Here is a 23,512-nt window from a genome sequence, read left to right on the forward strand (position 1 = left end):
TTGAACAACTTTCTGCGATGTTCCAGGGCCAAACCATCTGTGAAAAAGAAGAAAGAAAAAAAGATGCCGTTTGTGGAGAATAACGTGGTTAAAGTCAATTTTTTTGATTTTCAAGCCAATATATTTTCTTTGTTATTCAAGCCAAAGGACGGTAAGTTTGCTATACAGAAGTTTTAGACAAGGCGGTTCTAATAGTGTACTACTAGGTTGTTAGCTACCGCTGCAACCTGGATAAACCTTGATTACAAACAGGAAAAAAGCCTACGGCTTTTTCTTCTTTGAAATAGAAAGAGACAAACCTCAAACAATCAAGTAGCTATCTAAGTCCAATGTATGCAATGGTCTTTATTCCAATGATCGTATTTTAATGTAACTATTCCATTTTTACTATGGGGCGTGATCGTCTCTTACTAGGTTGCTAGCTACCACCGCAACCCGGATTCCAGTTACTATGGACTAAAGTTCGTCCTTTAATGTAATTATTATAACTTTTCTTGATTTTCAAGCCAATATATTTCCCTTGCTGTTCAAGCCAAGGGACAGAAAGTTTACTATACAGGGGTTTCGGACAAGGCGGTTCAAATGGTGTACTTTTGAATTTGATCTGACTCCTTATTTAGGAACTATTGGTTTTTATATTTATTAACATTTGACGTGATCGTCTCTTACTAGGTTGCTAGCTACCGCTGCAACCCGGATTTCTACGATGTTCCAGTGCAAAGCTATCTCTGGAAAACAAGAAAGAAAAAAATATCCCGTTTAGGCAGAATGTTGTAGTAGCTGCCACTTTTCCTGATTTTCAAGCCAATATATTTCCCTTGCTGTTCAAGCCAAGGGACAGAAAGTTTCCTATACAGGGGTTTCGGACAAAGCGTTCCTACTGGTGTACTTTTTGTTTTGATCTGACTCCTTTTTTAGGAACTATGGTTTTTTATATTACTTAACATTGGACATGATCGTCTCTTACTAGGCTGCTAGCTACCGCTGCAACCCGGATCTTTACTATAATTACTATAGGTTATAGCTCGTTGTTTAATGCAATACTTGTTGAAAGAACGTGCATAAATATTGCATTCACTTATTACGTCACTTATGGTTATCTTTTAATGTATTATTACAAACAGGAAAAAGCCTACGGCTTTTTCTTCTTTGGAATAGTAAGAGACGAACCTCAAAGAATCAGGCAGCTAACTAAGTCCAATATAAACAATGGTTTGTTATTCTAATGATCATCTTTTAATTTGGCGTTTCTTACTAGGTTGCTAGCTACCACTGCAACCCGGATCATGTAATTAATAGGTTGCTAGCTACCGCTGCAACCTAGATATTCTTATTTCTGCTACTATGGGCTAAGGTTCGTTCTTTACTGTAACTCTATTCACGTCATAACTCTAATATAAAACTATGATGACGTTCATTATTTATCTAGTAGGGTTTCAGACAAGGTATTTCTAATGATGTACTTTTGTTTTGATCTGACTCTATTTTTAGGAGTTTTGGGTTTTTATATTTCTTAGCATTGGACTGATCGTCTCTTACTAGGTTGCTAGCTACTGCTGCAACCCAAATTCACATATATATTTATTTATGAGAGGCAGCCTGGCCGAGTGGTCCAAGGCACTGGTGTTAGCCACCAGTCTCTTCAGAGGCGTGGGTTCAATTCTTACCGCTGGTATACGATTATGTTTGAAAGACTGCAGTGTGAAAAGACATCAAAATGAAGTTTTTGGTGGAAAAATTTATTCTCTTTTAGAAATAATTTATTTTAGTTACTATAGATTTTTAACCCAATGAATTTCCTTTAAAATGAGCTATTGAACAACCCTCTACGATGTTCCAGTGCCAAGCTATCTCTGGATACAAAAGAAAAAAAAAGAAAAAAAAAGAAAAAAATATCCCGTTTAGGCAGAATGTTGTAGTAGCTGCCACTTTTCTTGATTTTCAAGCCAATATATTTCCCTTGCTGTTCAAGCCAAGGGACAGAAATTTTACTATGCAGGGGTTTCGGACAAGGCGGTTCTAATGGTGTACTTTTTGTTTTGATCTGACTCTTTTTTAAGAACTATGGGTTTTTATATTTCTTAACATTGGACGTGATCGTCTCTTACTAGGTTGCTAGCTACCGCTGCAACCCGGATTTTATATTTCTTAGCATTGGACTGATCGTCTCTTGCTAGGTTTCTAGCTACTGCTGCAACCCAAATTATGAGAGGCAGCCTGGCCGTGTGGTCTAAGGCACTGGTGTTATCCACCAGTCTCTTCGGAGCTTGGGTTCAAATCTTACCGCTGGTATACGATTATGTTTGAAAGACTGCAGTGTGAAAAGACATCAAAAATGCAGTTTTTGGTGGAAAAATTTATTCCCTTTTAGAAATAATTTATTTTAGTTACTATAGATTTTTAACCCAATTAATTTCCTTTAAAATGAGCCATTGAACAATTCTATACGATGTTCCAGTGCCAAGCTATCTCTGGATACAAAAGAAAAAAAGAAAAAAAAATATCCCGTTTAGGCAGAATATTGTAGTAGCTGCCACTTTTCTTGATTTTCAAGCCAATATATTTCCCTTGCTGTTCAAGCCAAGGGACAGAAAGTTTACTATACAGGGGTTTCGGACAAGGCGGTTCTAATGGTGTACTTTTGAATTTGATCTGACTCCTTTTTTAGGAACTATGGGTTTTTATATTTCTTAACATTGGACGTGATCGTCTCTTACTAGGTTGCTAGCTACCGCTGCAACCCGGATTTTCTTGATTTGCAAGCCAATATATTTTCTTTGTTATTCAAGCCAAAGAACGGAAAGTTTGCTATATAGAAGTTTTGGACAAGGCGGTTCTAATAGTTTACTTTTTGTTTTGATCTGAATCTTTTTTCAGGAGTTATGGGTTACTTTAGTATTTACTGTGGGGTGTGATCGTCTCTTACTAGGTTGCTATCTACTGCTGCAACCCGAATTCCAGTAACTATGGGCTATAGTTCGTTCTTTAATGTAATAACATTGGACATGATCGTCTCTTACTAGGTTGCTAGCTACCGCTGCAACCCGGATTACAACTTTGGTTTCCTTTTATGCTATATCATTACAAACAGGAAAAAGCCTACGGCTTTTTCTTCTTTGAAATAGTAAGAGACGAACCTCAAGTAACCACCCCTGGAACCACCATTTATCAGTTACTATGGATGAGAGATCGTTCTTTACTGTAAATTTTTACGTCACGTCGCTCATTAAGTCATATATGGTTATTAGTACACAATAGGTTTTAGATATTACGTCATGTGACTTATTACGTCATATATGGTTATTAGTAGACAATCGGTAGAATATTCGTTCTTTATTATAATAAAAACTTCAAAAACGCATAAAAAAGTTGTTCATATTCATTTTTGTATATTTTTTTATGTTCAATTTTGTTTTATTCATTTTATATTCGTTATTATGAATCTGAAAAACATTTTGGGGGAGGGGGGTTCAAACCCACTAACCCCTTTGGATAAGTCCTTGAATATTATTAATTTACTTTAAAATGATCCATTGAACAACTCTCTACGATGTTCCAGTGCTAAGCTATCTATGGAATATAAAGTTTAAAATACAACCTTACCATGAACTGTTTGATTGCTTCAAAAATCAAATGTCTTTGAAAAGACAGCAGTATGGAAAGACATCAAAAATACAGTTTTTAGTGGGAAAAGGTTACAAAAGGTTTTTAACCCAATTAATTTCCTTTAAAATGAGCCATTGAACAACTTTCTACGATGTTCCAGTGCCAAGCTATCTCTGGAAACAAAAGAAAGAAAGAAAAAAAATATCCCGTTTAGGCAGAATGTTGTAGTAGCTGCCACTTTTCTTGATTTTCAAACCAATATATTTCCCTTGCTGTTCAAGCCAAGAAACAGAAAGTTTCCTATACAGGGGTTTTGGACAAGGCGGTTCTAATGGTGTACTTTTTGTTTTGATCTAACTCCTTTTTTAGGAACTATGGTTTTTTTTATTTCTTAACACTGGACGTGATCGTCTCTTACTAGGTTGCTAGCTACCGGTGCAACCCGGATTTAGGCACAATGTTGTAGTATCCACCACTTTTCTTGATTTTCAAGCCAATATATTTCCCTTGCTGTTCAACCCAAGGGACAGAAAGTTTCCTATACAGGGGCTTCAGACAATCCGGTTCTAATGGTGTACTTTTTTCTTAACATTGGACGTGATCGCCTCTTACTAGATTAATAGCAACCGCTGCAACCCGGAAAATGGTTATTAGTAGACATAATGGTATACGATTATGATTTATGTACAAAATCAAATATCTTTGAAAAGACTGCAGTATGAAAATACATCAAAAAAGTAGTTTTTAATGAAAACTTATTCCCTTTTTGAAATAATTTATTTTAGTTACAAAATATTTTTAACCCAATTAATTTCCATTAAAATGAGCCATTGAACAACTCTCTACGACATTCCAGGGCCAAGCTATCTGTGGAAAAGAAGAAAGAAAAAAATATGCCGTTTAGGCGGAATGTTGTAGTAGCCACCACTTTTCTTGATTTTCAAGCCAATATATTTCCCTTGCTGTTCAAGCCAAGGTACAGAAATTATTCTAAACCGGGGTTTCGGACAAGGCGGTTCTTATGGTGCATTTTTTGTTTTGATCTGACTTTCTTTAGGAGTTATGGGTTTTTATATTTCTAATTGTGTACTTTTTTGTACTAGAAATTTCCTTTAAAATGAGCCACTGAACAATTCATCTACCATGTTCTAGTGCCAAGCTATTGGTGGAAAAGAAGAAAGAAAAAATATGCCATTTCTGGAGAATAGCGTGGTTAAAGTCAATTTTCTTGATTTTCAAGCCAATATATTTTCTTTGCTATTCAAGCCAAAGCGCGGTAAGTTTCCTTTATAGGGGTTTCGGAAGAGGTGGTTCTAATTGTGTACTTTTTGTTTTGATCTTACCTTTTTTAGGAGTTATGGGTTTTATTATTTCTTAACATTGGACGTGATCGTCTCTTACTAGGTTGCTAGCTACCGCTGCAACCCGGATCACTTTAAGCGAAAGAAAAACCAAACTAACCTTAAAATTTTCAGGTATTTTTCTGGTTTGAATTAAAAATAAAAATTAATGCACAGACATCATAAATATTTTTGCAGTTTGCAGTTAAATAAATTTTTTCTATTTAAAATTTTCAGGAATTATTCTAGTTTCAGTTAACAAATAAATTTTTGTTCAAACCCAAGAAAATTACTGCATTTAAAAAAATGAGTAATTATGTAAAAAAAAGCTGTATTGACAAACACCATTTATAATGGACTACACCGGTCCTTTATGTAACATTGGACGTGATTGTCTCTTACTAGGTTGCTAGCTACCGCTGCAACCCGGATATCGGAAGTATTTTTAGAAGGAAATAAGTTTTTTATATTTTAAGTACATATTGCATATTACTCACGGTACAAAACGTTTACTTTTAGAACCGCCTTGTCTGATACCCCTACATAGGATTTGCTATAATGAACAAAATAAACCATATTAAAAACAGGAAAAAGCCTACGGCTTTTTCTTCTTTGAAATCAATATATCTTACTAGGTTGCTAGCTGCCGCTGCAACCCGGACTAAGTTTCAGCCATCTCTACAGTCATGATACTGATGGAAATTACATAATCCCTATTTATGTTTAAGTTAATATGGGCTAGGTGTCGTTCTTTATTGTAATATCTACCCATTATTCTGGTAGCAACTTTTTTCTTATGTTTGTTTCGGTAATCTTTATCATTATCCTACTGTTCCTTGCTCTTTTGTCTAGCCTGCTCAATTGTTGCTTCTCTGTAATCTTCATCATTACCATACCGTTCCTTGATCTTTTGTTTGGCTGTCTCAATTTTTGCATGTCTATAATCTTCATCATTGTGATAACACATCTTGCTGTTTTGTTTTGCTCTCTCAATTATTACTTCTCGATACGCCTGGTCGGTTGAATACCTTTGTTTTGCTCTCTCAATTATTACTTCTCGATACGCCTGGTCGGTTGAATACCTTTGTTTTGCTCTCTCAATTTTTGCTTCTCGATGCGCCTGGTCGGTTGAATACCTTTGTTTTCTCTTTTCAAGATACTATCTCTGTTGTTTGTGTAGTACTGTTTTTTTAAAATTGCGTATAGCTTGCTTCGATCTAACCATTATTCTAATCAAGATTGAGAGAATTTACATCTTGTTCGTTCATAAGAAGTAATTATGACGTCACGGCGTAATAATTTTATTGACATCATGGCGCAATGATATTATTTCATGACGTCATCAGAAACAACAATATAATTTCGTGTTTTTCTATTCACGTCATAGCTCTAATATAAAACAATGACGACATTCATTATTTATCTAGTAGGGTTTCAGACAAGGTAGTTCTATTGATGTACTTTTGTTTTGATCTTACTCTATTTTTAGGAGTTTTGTTATATTTCTTAGCATTGGACTGATCGTCTCTTACTAGGTTGCTAGCTACTGCTGCAACCCAAATTCATATATATATATTTATTTATGAGAGGCAGCCTGGCCGAGTGGTCCAAGGCACTGGTGTTAGCCACCAGTCTCTTCGGAGGCGTGGGTTCAAATCTTACCGCTGGTATACGATTATGTTTGAAAGACTGCAGTGTGAAAAGACATCAAAAATGCAGTTTTTGGTGGAAAAATTTATTCTCTTTTAAAAATAATTTATTTTAGTTACTATAGATTTTTGACCCAATTAATTTCCTTTAAAATGAGCTATTGAACAACCCTCTACGATGTTCCAGTGCCAATCTATCTGTGGAAAAGAAAAAAAAAGAAAAAAAGAAAAAAATATCCCGTTTGGGCAGAATAACGTGGTTAAAGTCAATTTTCTAGATTTTCAAGCCAATATATTTCCCTTGCTGTTCAAGCCAAGGGACAGAAAGTTTCCTATACAGGGGTTTCGGACAAGGCGGTTCTAATGGTGCACTTTTTGTTTTGATCTGATTCCTTTGTTAGGAACTATGGGTTTTTATATTTCTTAACATTGGACGTGATCGTCTCTTACTAGGTTGCTAGCTACCGCTGCAACCCGGATTATATTTCTTAATATTGGACGTGATCGTCTCTTACTAGATTGCTAGCTACCGCTGCAACCCGGATCTCATTTCAAAATGCTCTCTCTGTTTTTTGTGCAGTACTGTTTTTTCAAATTACGTATAAGTGGCTTAGAAGGCATCTTATTTTTTATTTATATAACGACTGCAACCCGGATAACGATGATCGATCCTTTGCATAGGTTCGTTCTTTACTGTAATTTTAAATTCTAACTAGAAAAATTCCTGAAAACTTTAAAATTAGTTTTGGTTTTGTTAGGTTCTAGCAATTCGACGTGTGATTTTATGGGTAGCGTAGACCATATACAACTAAATTCATTAATTTATACTAGCAAAACATTTTTTAAGTCTGATGATTATTTAACTGATGTGTCAAAAGTAAGGCTGCAAGTCGACGATTTTTTTTGGCCCTATTATACTTGGTATGATGACATAATAATAAGCAAATGGTTCTTAAATCATACTGTTTTATAGTCCCATATGGTCTAGCAGATAGATAGCTGGGTTTCATCTAGCAGGCCCGGGTTCGATTCCCAGTATGAGAAAAGTTTTAACTGTATAATCGTCGAACATTAGAAGCTCTAAACCTTTTATAATTTGTAATGGACCACATCGATCCTTTATGTATTGCAACCCGGATAATTGACAAACACCATTTATGATGAGATATATTCGTCCTTTATGTAACTACAGCTGGAACCACCATATATCAGTTAGTATGGGAGAGAGATCGTTCTTTACTGTAACAAAACATTTTTTAAGCCTGATGAAGATTTAACTAATGTGTCATAAGTAAGGTTGCAAGTCGACGATTTTGTTTTGGCCTTATTATAATTGGTATGGTGAAATGATAATATGCATATGGCTCTTAAATCATACTTCTTTATGGTTCCATATGGTCTAGTGGCTAGGATAGTTAACTTTCACTTAACAGGCTCGGGTTCGATTCCCGGTGTGGGAAAATTTTTAACTCTATAATCTTCGAACATTTGAACCTTTTATAATTTAAAACGATGTATAATATAAATACTGTAATCTTCACTATAGTGAAGTTGCCTATGCAAGTTAGTATAGGGAAAAGTTCGATCTTTATTATAAACATCGAAAATGCAGTTTTTGGTGGAAAAATGTATTCTCTTTTAGAAATAATTTATTTTAATAACAAAAGGTTTTTATCCCAATTAATTTCCTTTAAAATGAGCCATAGAACAACTCTCTACGATGTTCCAGTGCAAAGCTATCTCTTGAAAAGAAAAAAAGAAAAAAAATATCCCGTTTAGGCAGAATGTTGTAGTAGCTGCCACTTTTTTTGTTTTTCAAGCCAATACATTTCCCTTGCTGTTCAAGCCAATGGATTGAAAGTTTCCTATACAGGGGTTTCGGATAAGGCGGTTCTAATGGTGTACTTTTGAATTTGATCTGACTCCTTTTTTTAGGAACTATGGGTTTTTATATTTCTTAACATTGGACGTGATCGTCTCTTACTAGGTTTCTAGCTACCGCTGCAACCCGGAAAATGTATTTGGACACGGCGATTCTAATAGTGTTCTTTTTGTTTTGAATCGTTTTTCAGGAGTTATGGGTTACAATAGTTTTTTTACTATGGGGCGTGATCGTCTCTTACTAAGTTGCTAGCTACCACTGCAACCCCAATTAATAACTACTACATGAGATCCTTTTGACTGACACCTTTTATGATGAACTATGTCGATCCTTTATGTGAACATTGGACGTGATCGTCTCTTACTAGGTTGCTAGCTACCGCTGCAACCCGGATATAGTTAAGTTGCCTATGCAATTTAGTATAGGCAAAAGTTGGTTCTTTATTATATTTTGTACTAAGTTTAGGCTAGTACCAAGTTAAAATTAAAAAGAGGCATCCTTTATAAGAAACAACCAGCAAAGATGTCTAAAGGACAACATGCTATATTTTTGTCATTTAAGAGAAAATCATGCTCTTAGATTGCCCTTAGATTGTACCCAGAAAAATAAACTTTTACCAAACATGTGTATAGAGATTACTGCCTGATTAGAAAAGAGTTGACAGGGCATGATTGATCCTTTATCACTGAGAATTGTACTGCTTGATGTCTCAGTTGCTGCAGTAAATTGAGCTCAAAAACCCAAAACACAACCATTTATGACCAAAGAATTAAAGAAAGCAAGAAATAAAAAAGGAAAAAGCATTAAAGACTATATAAACAGAATATATATGATAAGAATCACTATACAAAACATACCAAGGCACAAAATCATGTCAGAAATCTATCCAGAAAGCTATTTGAACAGCATAAGGAGGCTATAGCAGCAAGTCAAATCCAAAATGCTCTTGGAATTATTCATCAGTCTGTAAACCTGGTAGACATTCTGCAACACAACTTAAAGGGAAATACATGTAGTAGTTGACCCAACTACAAATGCTGTAAACAGGCAGTTTACATTTGTATTTACTCCACCCAATAATACTCCTCTTTTAGACCCTCCCCCTACCTATACCATCATAGCCTGTGACGGATAAAACACTTAAAAAGTAGCATTTCCAAATATGTGACTAAGCATATATTTTATAACATTGGACGTGATCGTCTCTTACTAAGTTGCTAGCTACCACTGCAACACGGACTAAATCGATCCTTTATGTAATCATATATATTATTATCAAACCTGATTACAAACAGGAAAAAGCCTACGGCTGTTTCTTCTTTGAAATAGTAAGAGACGAACCTCAAACAATCAAGTAGCTAACTAAGTCTAATGTATGCAATGGTTTGTTATTTCAATGATCGTTCTTTAATGTAACAGCAACCCGGATCAATTAACTTGGGTTAGAGGTCGTTCTTTATAATACAAGTAACTACCCCTGGAACCACCATATATCAGTTACTATGCATGAGAGATCGTTCTTTACTGTATCTTCGGTACAACCTCGCAGAGAATTTAATTTTTTCATTATAGCTTTTGTCACCCCAGTATCTACCCATTATTCTGGTAGCAACTTTTTTCTTATGTTTGTTTCGGTAATCTTCATCATTATCATACCGTTCCCTGCTCTTTTGTCTAGCCTGCTCAATTGTTGCTTCTCTATAAAGTTTATCATTGTGATAACGCTCCTTGATCTTTTGTCTAGCCTGCTCAATTCTTGCTTCTCTGTAATGTTCATCATTACCATACCGTTCCTTGATCTTTTGTTTGGCTGTCTCAATTTTTGCATGTCTATAATCTTCATCATTGTGATAACACATCTTGCTGTTTTCTTTTGCTCTCTCAATTATTACTTCTCGATACACCTGGTCGGTTCAATACCTTTGCTTTTTTCTTTTCAAGTTACTATCTCTGTTGTTTGTGTAGTACTCTTTTTTCAACTTGCGTATAGCCTGCTTTGATCTAACCATTATTCTAATCAAGAATGAGAGAATTTTCAGTTTTGACTTTCCTTATATACTAATTATGACGTCACGGAGTATGACGTCATGGCGCAATGGTATTATTTCATGACGTCTTCAGAAACAACAATATAATTTCGTGTTTTTCTATTCACTTCATAGCTCTAATATAAAACTATGATGACGTTCATTATTTATCTAGTAGGCTTTCAGACAAGGTATTTCTAATGATGTACTTTTGTTTTGATCTGACTCTATTTTTAGGAGTTTTGGGTTTTTATATTTCTTAGCATTGGACTGATCGTCTCTTAGTAGGTTGCTAGCTACTGCTGCAACCAAAATTCACATATATATTTATTTATGAGAGGCAGCCTGGCCGAGTGTTCTAAGGCACTGGTGTTAACCACCAGTCTCTTCGGAGGCGTGGGTTCAAGTCTTACCGCTGGTATACGATTATGTTTGAAAGACTGCAGTGTGAAAAGACATCAAAAATGCAGTTTTTGGTGGAAAAATTTATTGTCTTTTAGAAATAATTTATTTTAGTTACTATAGAGTTTTAACCCAATTAATTTCCTTTAAAATGAGCCATTGAACAACTCTCTACGATGTTCCAGTGCCAAGCTATCTCTGGATACAAAAGAAAAAAAAAGAAAAAAATATCCCGTTTAGGCAGAATAATGTAGTAGCTGCCACTTTTCTTGATTTTCAAGCCAATATATTTCCCTTGCTGTTCAAGCCAAGTGACAGAAAGTTTCCTATACAGCGGTTTCGGACAAGGCGGTTCTAATGGTGTACTTTTTGTTTTGATCTGACTCCTCTGTTAGGAACTATGGGTTTTTATATTTCTTAACATTGGACGTGATCGTCTCTTACTAGGTTGCTAGCTACCGCTGCAACCCGGATATTGGTTAGACACCATAAATATTTTTGCAGTTTACATAATAAGTTTAGCGATTCTGGACTGAAAACTAAAATAATTGCAATTATAAGACAAAAATATGGAGATACGTACTTTACGGGTTACAAACCAAAAAAAGTTTGGTTCCAGGATACAATAATAACTTTGAACTGAGATGAAAAAAATTTTCTTCCAGGAGACAAAAAGTAAAACTAATTATAAATTTTTCATGTATTTTTGTTGTTTAAATTAAGAAATTACTATTACTGATTAGGAATCATAGATATTTTTGCAGTTTACATAATAATTTTAGCGATTGAGCCAAAAAAGAAAATTTTGGTTCCAGGAGTTTCAGTTACTATTGAGACAAGTAGCTATTATTACTATAGAGTTCATTACCATGAACTGTTTGATTGCTTCAAAATTCAAATATCTTTAAAAAGACTGCAGCATGAGAATACATCAAAAATGCAAATTTTTTGAAAAAATTGATTCTACTTTAAAAAGTATTTTATTTTTAATTACAAAAGGCACTAGATGTTGCAATTTCCTTTAAAATGAGATATTATACAGCTCTCTATGATTTTCCAGTGCCCAGCTAGCTGAGAAGAAAAATCAAGCGGAAAGAAAAAATATCCCGTTTGTGGAGAATAACGTGGTAAAAGTCAATTTGCTTGATTTTCAAGCCAATATATTTTCTTTGTTATTCAAGCCAAAGGGCGGTAAGTTTCCTTTATAGAGGTTTCGGACAAGGCAGTTCTAATGGTGTACTTTTTGTTTTGATCTGACTCTTTTTTAGGAGTTGGGGGGTTTATATTTCTGTACATTGGAGGTGATCGTCTCTTACTAGGTTGCTAGCTACCGCTGCATCCCGGATAACCCCATTAATTTTCTTTAAAATGAGCCATTGAACAACTCTCTATGATGTTCCAGTGCCAAGCTATCTGTTGAATTACTAACCTATACTATAATTAAGTGGCGTATAAAATTTAGTATAGGCAAGAGGTCGTTCTTTATTATAATTGTTATTCAAGCCAAAGGGCGGTAAGTTTCCTTTATAGAGGTTTCGAACAAGGCGGTTCTAATGGTGTACTTTTTGTTTTGATCTGACTTTTTTTTAGGAGTTGGGGGGTTTTATATTACTTAACATTGGAGGTGATCGTCTCTTACTAGGTTGCTAGCTACCGCTGCAACCCGGACTACCCCTGGAACCAACATATATCAGTTACTACGGGTGAAAGATTGTTCTTTACTGTAACTCTGAAAGAATAGATTTTGTTGAAAAGTCAGCTAGAGATGCTTTCGCAAAACTTTATAGTAATATCCAAAAGAAATGTTGCATGTTTATTGAAAAGCTTCCAAGGTATGGACCTGGCAACTGTGGAGCAGTTTACAGATGTAAGGGGAAATCTTATACATCACTGTGAATATACGGAGGCATAATTGTCTTTTACTTAGTTTCAGCTTAAATTTGATGATCGAGCCTTTATGTAACTTTGAAAAGACTGCAGTATGAAAATACATCAAAAATGCAATTTTTTTGACAAAATTGATTCTAATTTAAAAAGTATTTTATTTTTAATTACAAAAGTGACTAGATGTTGCAATTGCCTTTAAAATGAGCTATTATACAACTCTCTATGATTTTCCAGTGCCCAGCTAGCTGAGCAGGAAAAAAAAGCGAAAAGAAAAAAAATATCCCGTTTGTGGAGAATAACGTGGTAAAAGTCTATTTTCTTGATTTTCAAGCCAATATATTTTCTTTGTTATTCAAGCCAAAGGGCGGTAAGTTTCCTTTATAGAGGATTCGGACAAGGCGGTTCTAATGGTGTACTTTTTGTTTTGATCTGACTCTTTTTTTAGGAGTTGGGGGGTTTTATATTTCTTAACATTGGAGGTGATCGTCTCTTACTAGGTTGCTAGCTACCGCTGCAACCTGGATATACTAACCTATACTATAATTAAGTGGTGTATAAAATTTAGTATAGGTAAAAGGTCGTTCTTTATTATATTTGTTAGGAACTATGGGTTTTTATATTTCTTAACATTGGACGTGATCGTCTCTTACTAGGTTGCTAGCTACCGCTGCAACCCGGATATCTATGAAAAGACTGCAGTACTGAAAATACATCACAAAATGCACATTTCTATTGACAAAATTGATTCTAAAACTTTGAAAAGTATTTTATTTGCTATATCATTACAAACAGTGACTAGATGTTGCAATTGCCTTTGAACATGAGCTATTATACAACTCTCTACGATTTTCCAGTGCCCAGCTATCTGAGTCATGAAAAAATGCAGAATGAAGAAATATCCCGTTATGTGCAGAATAATCGTGGTAAAAGTCTATTTTCTTGATTTTCAAGCCAATATATTTTCTTTGTTATTCAAGCCAAAGGGCGGTAAGTTTTCTTTATAGAGGATTCGGACAAGGTGGTTCTAATGGTGTACTTTTTGTTTTGATCTGACTCTTTTTTTAGGAGTTGGGGGTTATTATATTTCTTAACATTGGAGGTGATCGTCTCTTACTAGGTTGCTAGCTACCGCTGCAACCCGGATCTTCAGATTGATCGTCCTTTAATGTAATTTCATGCTATATTATTGACAAACAGGAAAAAACCTGATGAGCTATATTCGTTCTTTGAAATAGTAACGAGACGAGCCTCAAGCACCATCAAGTAGCTAACTAGGTCCAATGTATGCAGTGGTATCGTTATTCCAATGATCGTCTTTTAATGTGAACAGCCATGATACTGATGGGAATTACATAATCCCTATTTATGTTTCAGTTAACATGGGCTAGGTGTCGTTCTTTATTGTAAAATTTTTCTTCCAGGAGACAAAAAGCAAAACTAATTTTAGAATTTTCATGTATTTTTGTTGTTTAAATTAAAAAATTACTATTATTGATTAGGCATCATAAATATTTTTGCAGTTTACATAATAATTTTAGCGATTAAGCCAAAAAAGAAAATTTTGGTTCCAGGAGTTTCGGTTACTATTGAGACAAGTAGCTATTATTACTATAGAGTTCATTACCATGAACTGTTTTATTGCTTCAAAATTCAAATATCTTTGAAAAGACTGCAGTATGAAAATACATCAAAAAGGCAATTTTTTTGACAAAATTGATTCTACTTTAAAAAGTATTTTATTTTTAATTACAAAAGTGACTAGATGTTGCAATTACCTTTAAAATGAGCTATTATACAACTCTCTATGATTTTCCAGTGCCCAGCTAGCTGAGCAGAAAAAAAAGCGGAAAGAAAAAAATATCCCGTTTGTGGAGAATAACGTGGTAAAAGTCTATTTTCTTGATTTTCAAGCCAATATATTTTCTTTGTTATTCAAGCCAAAGGGCGGTAAGTTTCCTTTATAGAGGATTCGGACAAGGCGGTTCTAATGGTGTACTTTTTGTTTTGATCTGACTCTTTTTTTAGGAGTGGGGGGGTTTATATTTCTTAACATTGGAGGTGATCGTCTCTTACTAGGTTGTTGCTAGCTACCGCTGCAACCCGGATTTCATTTCCTCGGAAATTTTTCAGGCTTTTTGCTTTAGCTGTTCGGGTTTATTTCAAATCAAATTTAACCTCGTATGACGTCACATACACCACAGACCTCTTTTTCTTTTCCCTGCTGCAACAGTTACTATGAGATAGACTTCGGTCCTTATTCTAATTTTCAGGACAGTTTGTTCTACTACACAGAGAATTTTTTGCCAAATATTCAGTAGAACTAAACGAACTGTTTAAAACACAGTTGGAAATGCTTTTTTCTTGAGTCGGTGTTCCAGGGCTTTGTTCTAAATCATTAGTCTTACAAACACATTTACTAATAACCCTAACAGGCTCGTTTTCGCCATAATTGAAAAACATTGCTTTTCCTTCGCTGTTGATAGGTATGCTTGTATATATATTTTTATTGCTGCTACATAAACTGCAATTGCTCCTTCCAAAATTAATATACGAATTTTCTAAGAAGTACGCCTCCGTATATTCACTGTGTTGTCGAACATTTTCCATTGCATCTATAAACTGTTCCGCAGTTGCCAATCCATACCTTGGAAGCTTTTCGTTAAACTGACAACATTTCTTTTGGATATTGCTATGAAGCTTTGCCAAGGCATTTCTAGCTGACTTTTCAACAGCATCCGCTCTTTCAAAGAGAATTTTAATCTGTAATTTCGAATACTTTTCGTGATCCCGATAAAACATGCGTAAAATGTTTCTCCATTTACAAAGATCAGCCTGCATTTTTGCCATCTTCTTGTATTTCTGAATGTAATTTTTCCCTTTGTCCTTATGCGTTCTTCGGTACAACCTCGCAGAGAATTTAATTTTTTCATTATAGCTTTTGTCACCCCAGTATCTACCCATTATTCTGGTAGCAACTTTTTTCTTATGTTTGTTTCGGTAATCTATATCGTTATCATACCGTTCCTTGCTCTTTTGTTTCGCTGTCTCAATTTTCCCTTCTCGATACCCCTGATCCGTAAGATACCTCTGTTTTGCTCTGTCATATTTCATTTTCTTAAATCCTGGATCACAAGACATCTTAGTAGCAATCCTTACGCGTGCTCGAGCTTTATTGCGTTTGGTGGCATTTTTATCTCTTTTAAATAGACTTTTCTGATATTTCAGGATGTTAGCTTTATTTTTTGTGTAGTAAAGTTTTCTATTAGTAGAAATTTGGATTGTTCTATTTTGATATTGTTTTTGGTTATTCTTTCTTTTTTTCCACTCGCGTGAGACCATATTTTTTCAAGGTTTAAAATTATTAAGCACACAAAATCCCGTGTCCAGTATCTAAAACCTAGCATAAAACAAAACTAATTTTAAAATTTTCAGGTATTTATCTTGTTTGAATTACAAAATTAGTATTATTGGTTAGACACCATAAATATTTTTGCAGTTTACATAATAAGTTTAGTGATTCTGGACTGAAAACTAAAATAATTGCAATTATGAGACAATAATATGGAGATATGTACTTTACGGGTTACAAACCAAAAAAGTTTGGTTCCAGGATACAATAATAAATTTGAACTGAGATGAAAAAAAATTTCTTCCAGGAGACAAAAAGCAAAACTAATTTTAGAATTTTCATGTATTTTTGTTGTTTAAATTAAAAAATTACTATTACTGATTAGGCATCATAAATATTTTTGCAGTTTACATAATAATTTTAGCGATTAAGCCAAAAAAGAAAATTTTGGTTCCAGGAGTTTCGGATACTATTGAGACAAGTAGCTATTATTACTATAGAGTTCATTACATGGACTGTTTTATTGCTTCAAAATTCAAATATCTTTGAAAAGACTGCAGTATGAAAATACATCAAAAATGCAATTTTTTTGACAAAATTGATTCTACTTTAAAAAGTATTTTATTTTTAAATACAAAAGTGACTAGATGTTGCAATTTCCTTTAAAATGAGCTATTATACAGCTCTCTATGATTTTCCAGTGCCCAGCTAGCTGAGCAGAAAAAAAAAGCGGAAAGAAAAAAATATCCCGTTTGTGGAGAATAACGTGGTAAAAGTCAATTTTCTTGATTTTCAAGCCAATATATTTTCTTTGTTATTCAAGCCAAAGGGCGGTAAGTTTCCTTTATAGAGGATTCGGACAAGGCGGTTCTAATGGTGTACTTTTTGTTTTGATCTGACTCTTTTTTTAGGAGTTGGGGGTTTTATATTTCTTGACATTGGAGGTGATCGTCTCTTACTAGGTTGCTAGCTACCGCTGCAACCCGGCTTCAGTAAAATATACATGAGCAGCCTTGTACTGAGTTCTCCCTGGACATCCAAAATCGGCGATGAGAGGTTTTATAGAATCGTTTGTAGGAGTCAAAAGATAAACCGCTTCCAAATGACGCAATGGCTCCCTACTTTTGTTTATATCCTCAACTTTTCTGATTCTTTCTGAGGCAATTTCCTGCATTTTACAGCAGGCAAACACCATTCTCATTGAAAGCCGATCAACAACAAGAACTCTCCAATCTGTGCCATTCTGTTTACTTTTGAGTACTTCGTTCATAATTTTTTGTCCGACAAGATTCTTTAAAGCCATTTTCATTTAGAAAATTTAGTTGAATGTTTATGTCACGTATCAAGTATCAAGAACCTAACAAAAAATTAAACTAAATTTTAAATTTTCAGGTATTTTTCTAGTCTAAATTAAAAGATTAAAACTATAGTTCAGACACCATAAATATTTTTGCAGTTTATAACTTTAGCGATTCTGAACTAAAAACGAAAATAAAATAAAATTTTTCAATTTTTACGTCACGTCGGTAATTAATTCATATATGGTTATTAGTACACAATAGGTTTTAGATATTACTTCATGTCACTTATTACATCATATATGGTTATTAGTAGATAATCGGTAAAATGTTCGTTCTTTATTATAACACAGCTCTATTTGTTTGCTGTTTCAAATCTGTGTAACAAAAACAGCGAGATAAATGGTACGATACTTATAAATAAATATTATATAAATCCTCAAGTGAGAATTCTATTAAATGAAGACAAAAATAAACTCATTTTGTGTGGAGACAAAATATAAAACTCGTTCTAAATAACAATAATTAAAAAAAAATTAAGTACAAATAGCATTCATTAGATCTAGAGATTTCCTTTAAAATGAGACATTGAACAACTCTCTACGATGTTCCAGTGCCAAGCTATCTGTGGAAAAGAAGAAGAAAGAAAAATATCCCGTTTGTGGAGAATAACGTGGTTAGTCAATTTTCTTGATTTTCAAGCTAATATATTTTCTTTGTTATTCAAGCCAAAGGATGGTAAGTTTCCTTTATAGGGATTTCGGACAAGGCGGTTCTAATGGTATACTTTTTGTTTTGATCTGACTCTTTTTTTAGGAGTTAGGGTTTTTATATTTCTTAGCATGGACGTGATCGTCTCTTACTAGGTTGCTAGCTACCGCTTCAACCCGGATTACTCCAATGATCATCTTTTAATGAATCTTTATTATAATTCTTTACTATAACAACCAGAATGACGTCAGCTACAACTTGGGTTTCTTTTTATGCTATATCATTACAAACAGGAAAAAGCCTACGGCTTTTTCTTCTTTGAAATAGTAAGAGACGATCCTAAAGCAATCAAGTAGCTATCTAAGTCCAATGTATGCAGTGGTGTGTTATTCCAATGATCGTATTTTAATGTAATTTTCTTGATTTTCAAGCCAATATATTTCCCTTGCTGTTCAAGCCAAGGGACTGAAAGTTTCCAATACATGTGTTTCGAACAAGGCGGTTCTAATGGTGTACTTTTTGTTTTGATCTGACTCCTTTTTTACGAACTATGAGGTTTTATATTTCGTAACATTGGACGTGATCGTCTCTTACTAGGTTGCTAGCTACCGCTGCAACCCAGACTAGGTTGCTAGCTACCGCTGCAACCCGGATAATTGACAAACACCATTTATGATGAGCTATATTTGTCCTTTATGTAACTACACCTGGAACCACCATATATCAGTTAGTATGGGAGAGAGATCGTTCTTTACTGTAATCATTGATCTATCTTTAATATGAAATATGCAGTTTTTCGTAAAAAAACTGATTCTATTTTAAAAATAATTTGTTTTAATTTTACAAAGGTTATTAACCCCATTAATTTTCTTTAAAATGAGCCATTGAACAAGTCTCTACGATATCCCAGTGCCAAGCTATTTTTGGAAATACTAACCTATACTATAATTAAGTGGCGTATAAAATTTAGTATAGTAATATTACAAAACAAGAAATAATATTTTCATCTAATTAACACTTCTTATAACTCGTATCAGGTATCCATAACCTAACAAAAAATAAAACTAATTTTTAAATTTTCAGGTATTTTGTTAGTTGGAATGAAAAAATTAAAATTATTCAAACAGAAATCATAAATATTTTTGCAGTTTACATAATAACTTTAGCGATTCTAAACTGAAAAATAAAATATATATTAAAAAATGTGACTGAAAACTAAAATAATTGCAATTATGAGACAATAATATGGAGATATGTACTTTACGGGTTACAAACCAAAAAAAGTTTGGTTCCAGGATACAATAATAAATTTGAACTGAGATGAAAAAAATTTTTCTTCCAGGAGACAAAAAGCAAAACTAATTTTAGAATTTTCATGTATTTTTGTTGTTTAAATTAAAAAATTACTATTACTGATTAGTCATCATAAATATTTTTGCAGTTTACATAATAATTTTAGCGATTAAGCCAAAAAAGAAAATTTTGGTTCCAGGAGTTTCGGTTACTATTGAGACAAGTAGCTATTATTACTCTAGAGTTCATTACCATGAACTGTTTTATTGCTTCAAAATTCAAATATCTTTGAAAAGACTGCAGTATGAAAATACATCAAAAATGCAATTTTTTTGACAAAATTGATTCTACTTTAAAAAGTATTTTATTTTTAAATACAAAAGTGACTAGATGTTGCAATTTCCTTTAAAATGAGCTATTATACAGCTCTCTATGATTTTCCAGTGCCCAGCTAGCGGAGGAGAAATATCAAGCGGAAAGAAAAAATATCCCGTTTGTGGAGAATAACGTGGTAAAAGTCTATTTTCTTGATTTTGAAGCCTATATATTTTCTTTGTTATTCAAGCCAAAGGGCGGTAAGTTTCCTTTATAGGGGTTTCGGACAAGGCGGTTCTAATGGTGTACTTTTGTTTTGATCTGACTCTTTTTTTAGGAGTTGGGGGGTTTTATATTTCTTAACATTGGAGGTGATCGTCTCTTACTAGGTTGCTAGCTACCGCTGCAACCCGAATCTTCTCTTACTAGGTTGCTAGCTACCGCTGCAACCCGGATAAACACCCATAAATACCTTTCAGTAAGTATTATAGGTTAGAGTTCGTTCTTTATTGTAAAGAGTTCGTTCTTTATTGTAACTCTTGGAAATAATTTATTTTAGTTACAAAAGATTTTTAACCCAATTAATTTCCTTTAAAATGAGCCATTGAACAACTTTCTACGATGTTCCAGTGCCAGGCTATCTGTGGAAAAGAAAAAAATATCCCGTTTAGGCAGAATGTTGTAGTAGCTGCCACTTTTCTTTATTTTCAAGCCAATATATTTCCCTTGCTGTTCAAGCCAAGGGACAGATAGTTTCCTATACAGGGTTTCGGACAAGGCGGTTCTAATGGTGCACTTTTTGTTTTGACCTGACTCTTTTTTAGGAGTTAGGGGTTTTTATATTTCTTATTATTGGACGTGATCGTCTCTTACTAGGTTGCTAGCTACCGCTGCAACCCGGACTATTTAAATATATATTATTATCAAACCTGATTACAAACAGGAAAAAGCTTACGGCTTTTTCTTCTTTGAAATAGTAAGAGACGAACCTCAAACAATCAAGTAGCTAATTAAGTCCAATGTATGCAATGGTTTGTTATTTCAATGATCGTCCTTTAATGTAACAGCAACTTGGATCAATTAACATTAGCATGGGCTAGAGGCTGTTCTTTACTATAAACCATTGAACCACTCTTTACGATGTTCCAGTTAAGATATCTGTGGAGAAAAATGAAGGAAAAAAATATCGTTTAGGCAGAATGCTTTAGTAGTTGCCACTTTTCTTGATTTTCAAGCAAATATATTTCCCTTGCTGTTCAAGCCAAATGACAGAAAGTTTTCTATAAAGGGGTTTAGGACAAGACGGTTCTAAGGGTGTACTTTTTGTTTTGATCGGACTCTTTTCTTAGGAGTTGTGGGTTCTTATGTTTCTTAACATTGGACGTGATCGTCTCTTACTAGGTTTCTAGCTACCACTGCAACCCGGATTACAAACAGAAAAAAGCCTATGGCTTTTTCTTCTTTGAAATAGTAAGAGACGAACCTCAAACGATCAAGTAGCCAACTAAGTCCAATGTATGCAATAATTTTTGTTCCAATGATCGTCCTTTAATGTAAATATTCCAAGAAAGATGCAGTACGATATTAATTTTCAAGAGAACAAGTTGCTTTATTCAACAAATGGCCTCAATCTTAAAGGCAAAGTCGGTATGATAATATTGTACCCTTTTTATAGAGTGAATTTTAATAACTACTACATGAGATCCTCTTGACTAACACCATTTATGATCGATCCTTATGTCCCACTATACAAGTTTGTATAGGCAAGAGTCCGTTCTTTATTGTAATTTCAACTCTATAATCTTCGAACATTCGAACCTTTTATAATTTATAATGATGTATAATATAAATACTGTAATCTTCACTATAGTGAAGTTGCCTATGCAAGTTAGTATAGGGAAGAGTTCGATCTTTATTATACTAAAAAAAAGAGTCAGATCAAAATTAAAAGACAAATATTCCGATCCTAATAGCAAATTACTTTCTTTTTTAGATGTTAAAATTAAATCAGATGATTTTTTTTATTAATTCTCCCTAAATTAATTTCATTGAAAAAAATATTAAATTGTTTAGGGACAATATAAATGAAGAGCTATTCACTCGATCGTTACCCCAGTGTTTTGAACGTAAAACCTTCTTAGCAGAATGACAAGTCCATCTCCACAGGACCTTGGTAACTGCTGAAACAAATATACCATTCAGTATATGGTGCCTAAGATTTAATAAAAAAGTGTGAAAATTTTCCCATACGATTTTGGAGCAAATTACTTTTTCTTCTCCCTTATTATTTTATAGAATAAACTATGTAAGAAAATATATATTTTCCTTTAAAAAATGTCTAGTAAAGAACGAACTTCAGCCAATAGTAACTGATTTAAAAACAAATATAAAATTTTTTATTTATATTTATATTTCTTAATATTGGACGTGATCGTCTCTTCCTAGGTTGCTAGCTACCGCTGCAACCCGGATGATCGTCTCTTACTAGGTTGCTAGCTACCGCTGCAACCCGGATCAATAGACCATTTCAGTTATAACATGGGATAGAGGTCATTCTTTACTATAAACATCATCAAACCTATAATTACTTTAGCACTATCAGTTGCTGTAGCACATTGGCTAGTGGACTCTCCTCCTGACAAGGAAGATAGAAGTTCGAGTCACTCTACAGTAACAATAATGTTGTATCACCACAAGCAGTATCGTTTGCAAATATATTAGCTTCTGCTTGATTCCAGTCAGCATGTATAATTTTTGATACCTTTCTATTATTATCAAAACCCATTTTATTTTTAATTACAAAAGACACTAGATGCAGCAATTTCCTTTAAAATAAGCCATTATACAGTTCTCTAAAATTTTCCAGTGTCTAGCTAGCTGAGGAGGAAAAAACGGAGACCAAAAAAATGCCATATGTGCAGAATATCGTGGCTTCAGCCACTTTTCTTCATTTTCAAGCCAGTATATTTTCCTGGTTGTTCAAGCCAAGGGACTGTAAGTTTTCCTATATAGAGTTTCGGACAAGGCAGTTCTAATAGTATACTTCTTGTTTTGATCTGACACTCTTTTTAGGAGCTATGGGTTATTTTAGCTTTTACTATGGGGCGTGATCGTCACTTACTAGGCTGCTAGCTACCGCTTCAACCCGGATATTAAAATAATCATGTATATAATGATTGCTTTTATTACTTCAATTACTACAGGAAACAGTTCGTTCCTTAATGTAATACCTCTGCAACCCGGATATTCACCAGTTACTTTTATGTAAACTTTACTAACCTATACAATAGTTAAGTGGTCTATAAAATTTAGCAAAGGCAAGAGGTCGCTCTTTATTATAAATTTCCTTTAAAATGTGCTATTGAACAACCCTCTACGATGTTCCAGTGCCAAGCTATCTCTGGATACAAAAAAAAAAGAAAAGAGAAAAAAAATATCCCGTTTGGGGAGAATAAAGTGGTTAAAGTCAATTTTCTTGATTTTCAAGCCAATATATTTCCCTTGCTGTTCAAGCCAAGGGACAGAAAGTTTCCTATACAGAGGTTTCGGACAAGGCGATTCTAATGGTGTACTTTTTGTTTTGATCTGACTCCTTTGTTAGGAACTATGGGTTTTTATATTTCTTAACATTGGACGTGATCGTCTCTTACTAGGTTGCTAGCTACCGCTGCAACCCGGATTTAATGTAATAATTAAGTGGCGTATAAAATTTAGCATAGGGAAGAAGTCGTTCCTTATTATAATTTTAACCCC

General features: G+C 34.0%; 1 protein-coding gene across 1 annotated transcript; it reads right to left on the reverse strand.

Moving 5' to 3' along the window:
• Positions 1-17,112: 17,112 nt before the first annotated feature.
• Positions 17,113-17,445, reverse strand: LOC148939290 (syntaxin-binding protein 2-like). Its single transcript, XM_089106836.1, has one exon. It carries the CDS (start codon positions 17,443-17,445, stop codon positions 17,113-17,115), a length of 333 nt encoding a protein of 110 aa, XP_088962962.1.
• Positions 17,446-23,512: the final 6,067 nt, after the last annotated feature.

Source organism: Artemia sp. Qi Xiang Cuo, chromosome 21 (genome assembly GCF_049724085.1).
Source record: "Artemia sp. Qi Xiang Cuo chromosome 21, ASM4972408v1, whole genome shotgun sequence".
Classification (NCBI taxonomy): domain Eukaryota; kingdom Metazoa; phylum Arthropoda; class Branchiopoda; order Anostraca; family Artemiidae; genus Artemia; species Artemia sp. Qi Xiang Cuo.

Excerpts from the sequence above, each read along its gene's own strand:
- LOC148939290 (XM_089106836.1), bottom strand. The coding sequence starts at position 17,445 with ATGGCTTTAAAGAATCTTGTCGGACAAAAAATTATGAACGAAGTACTC.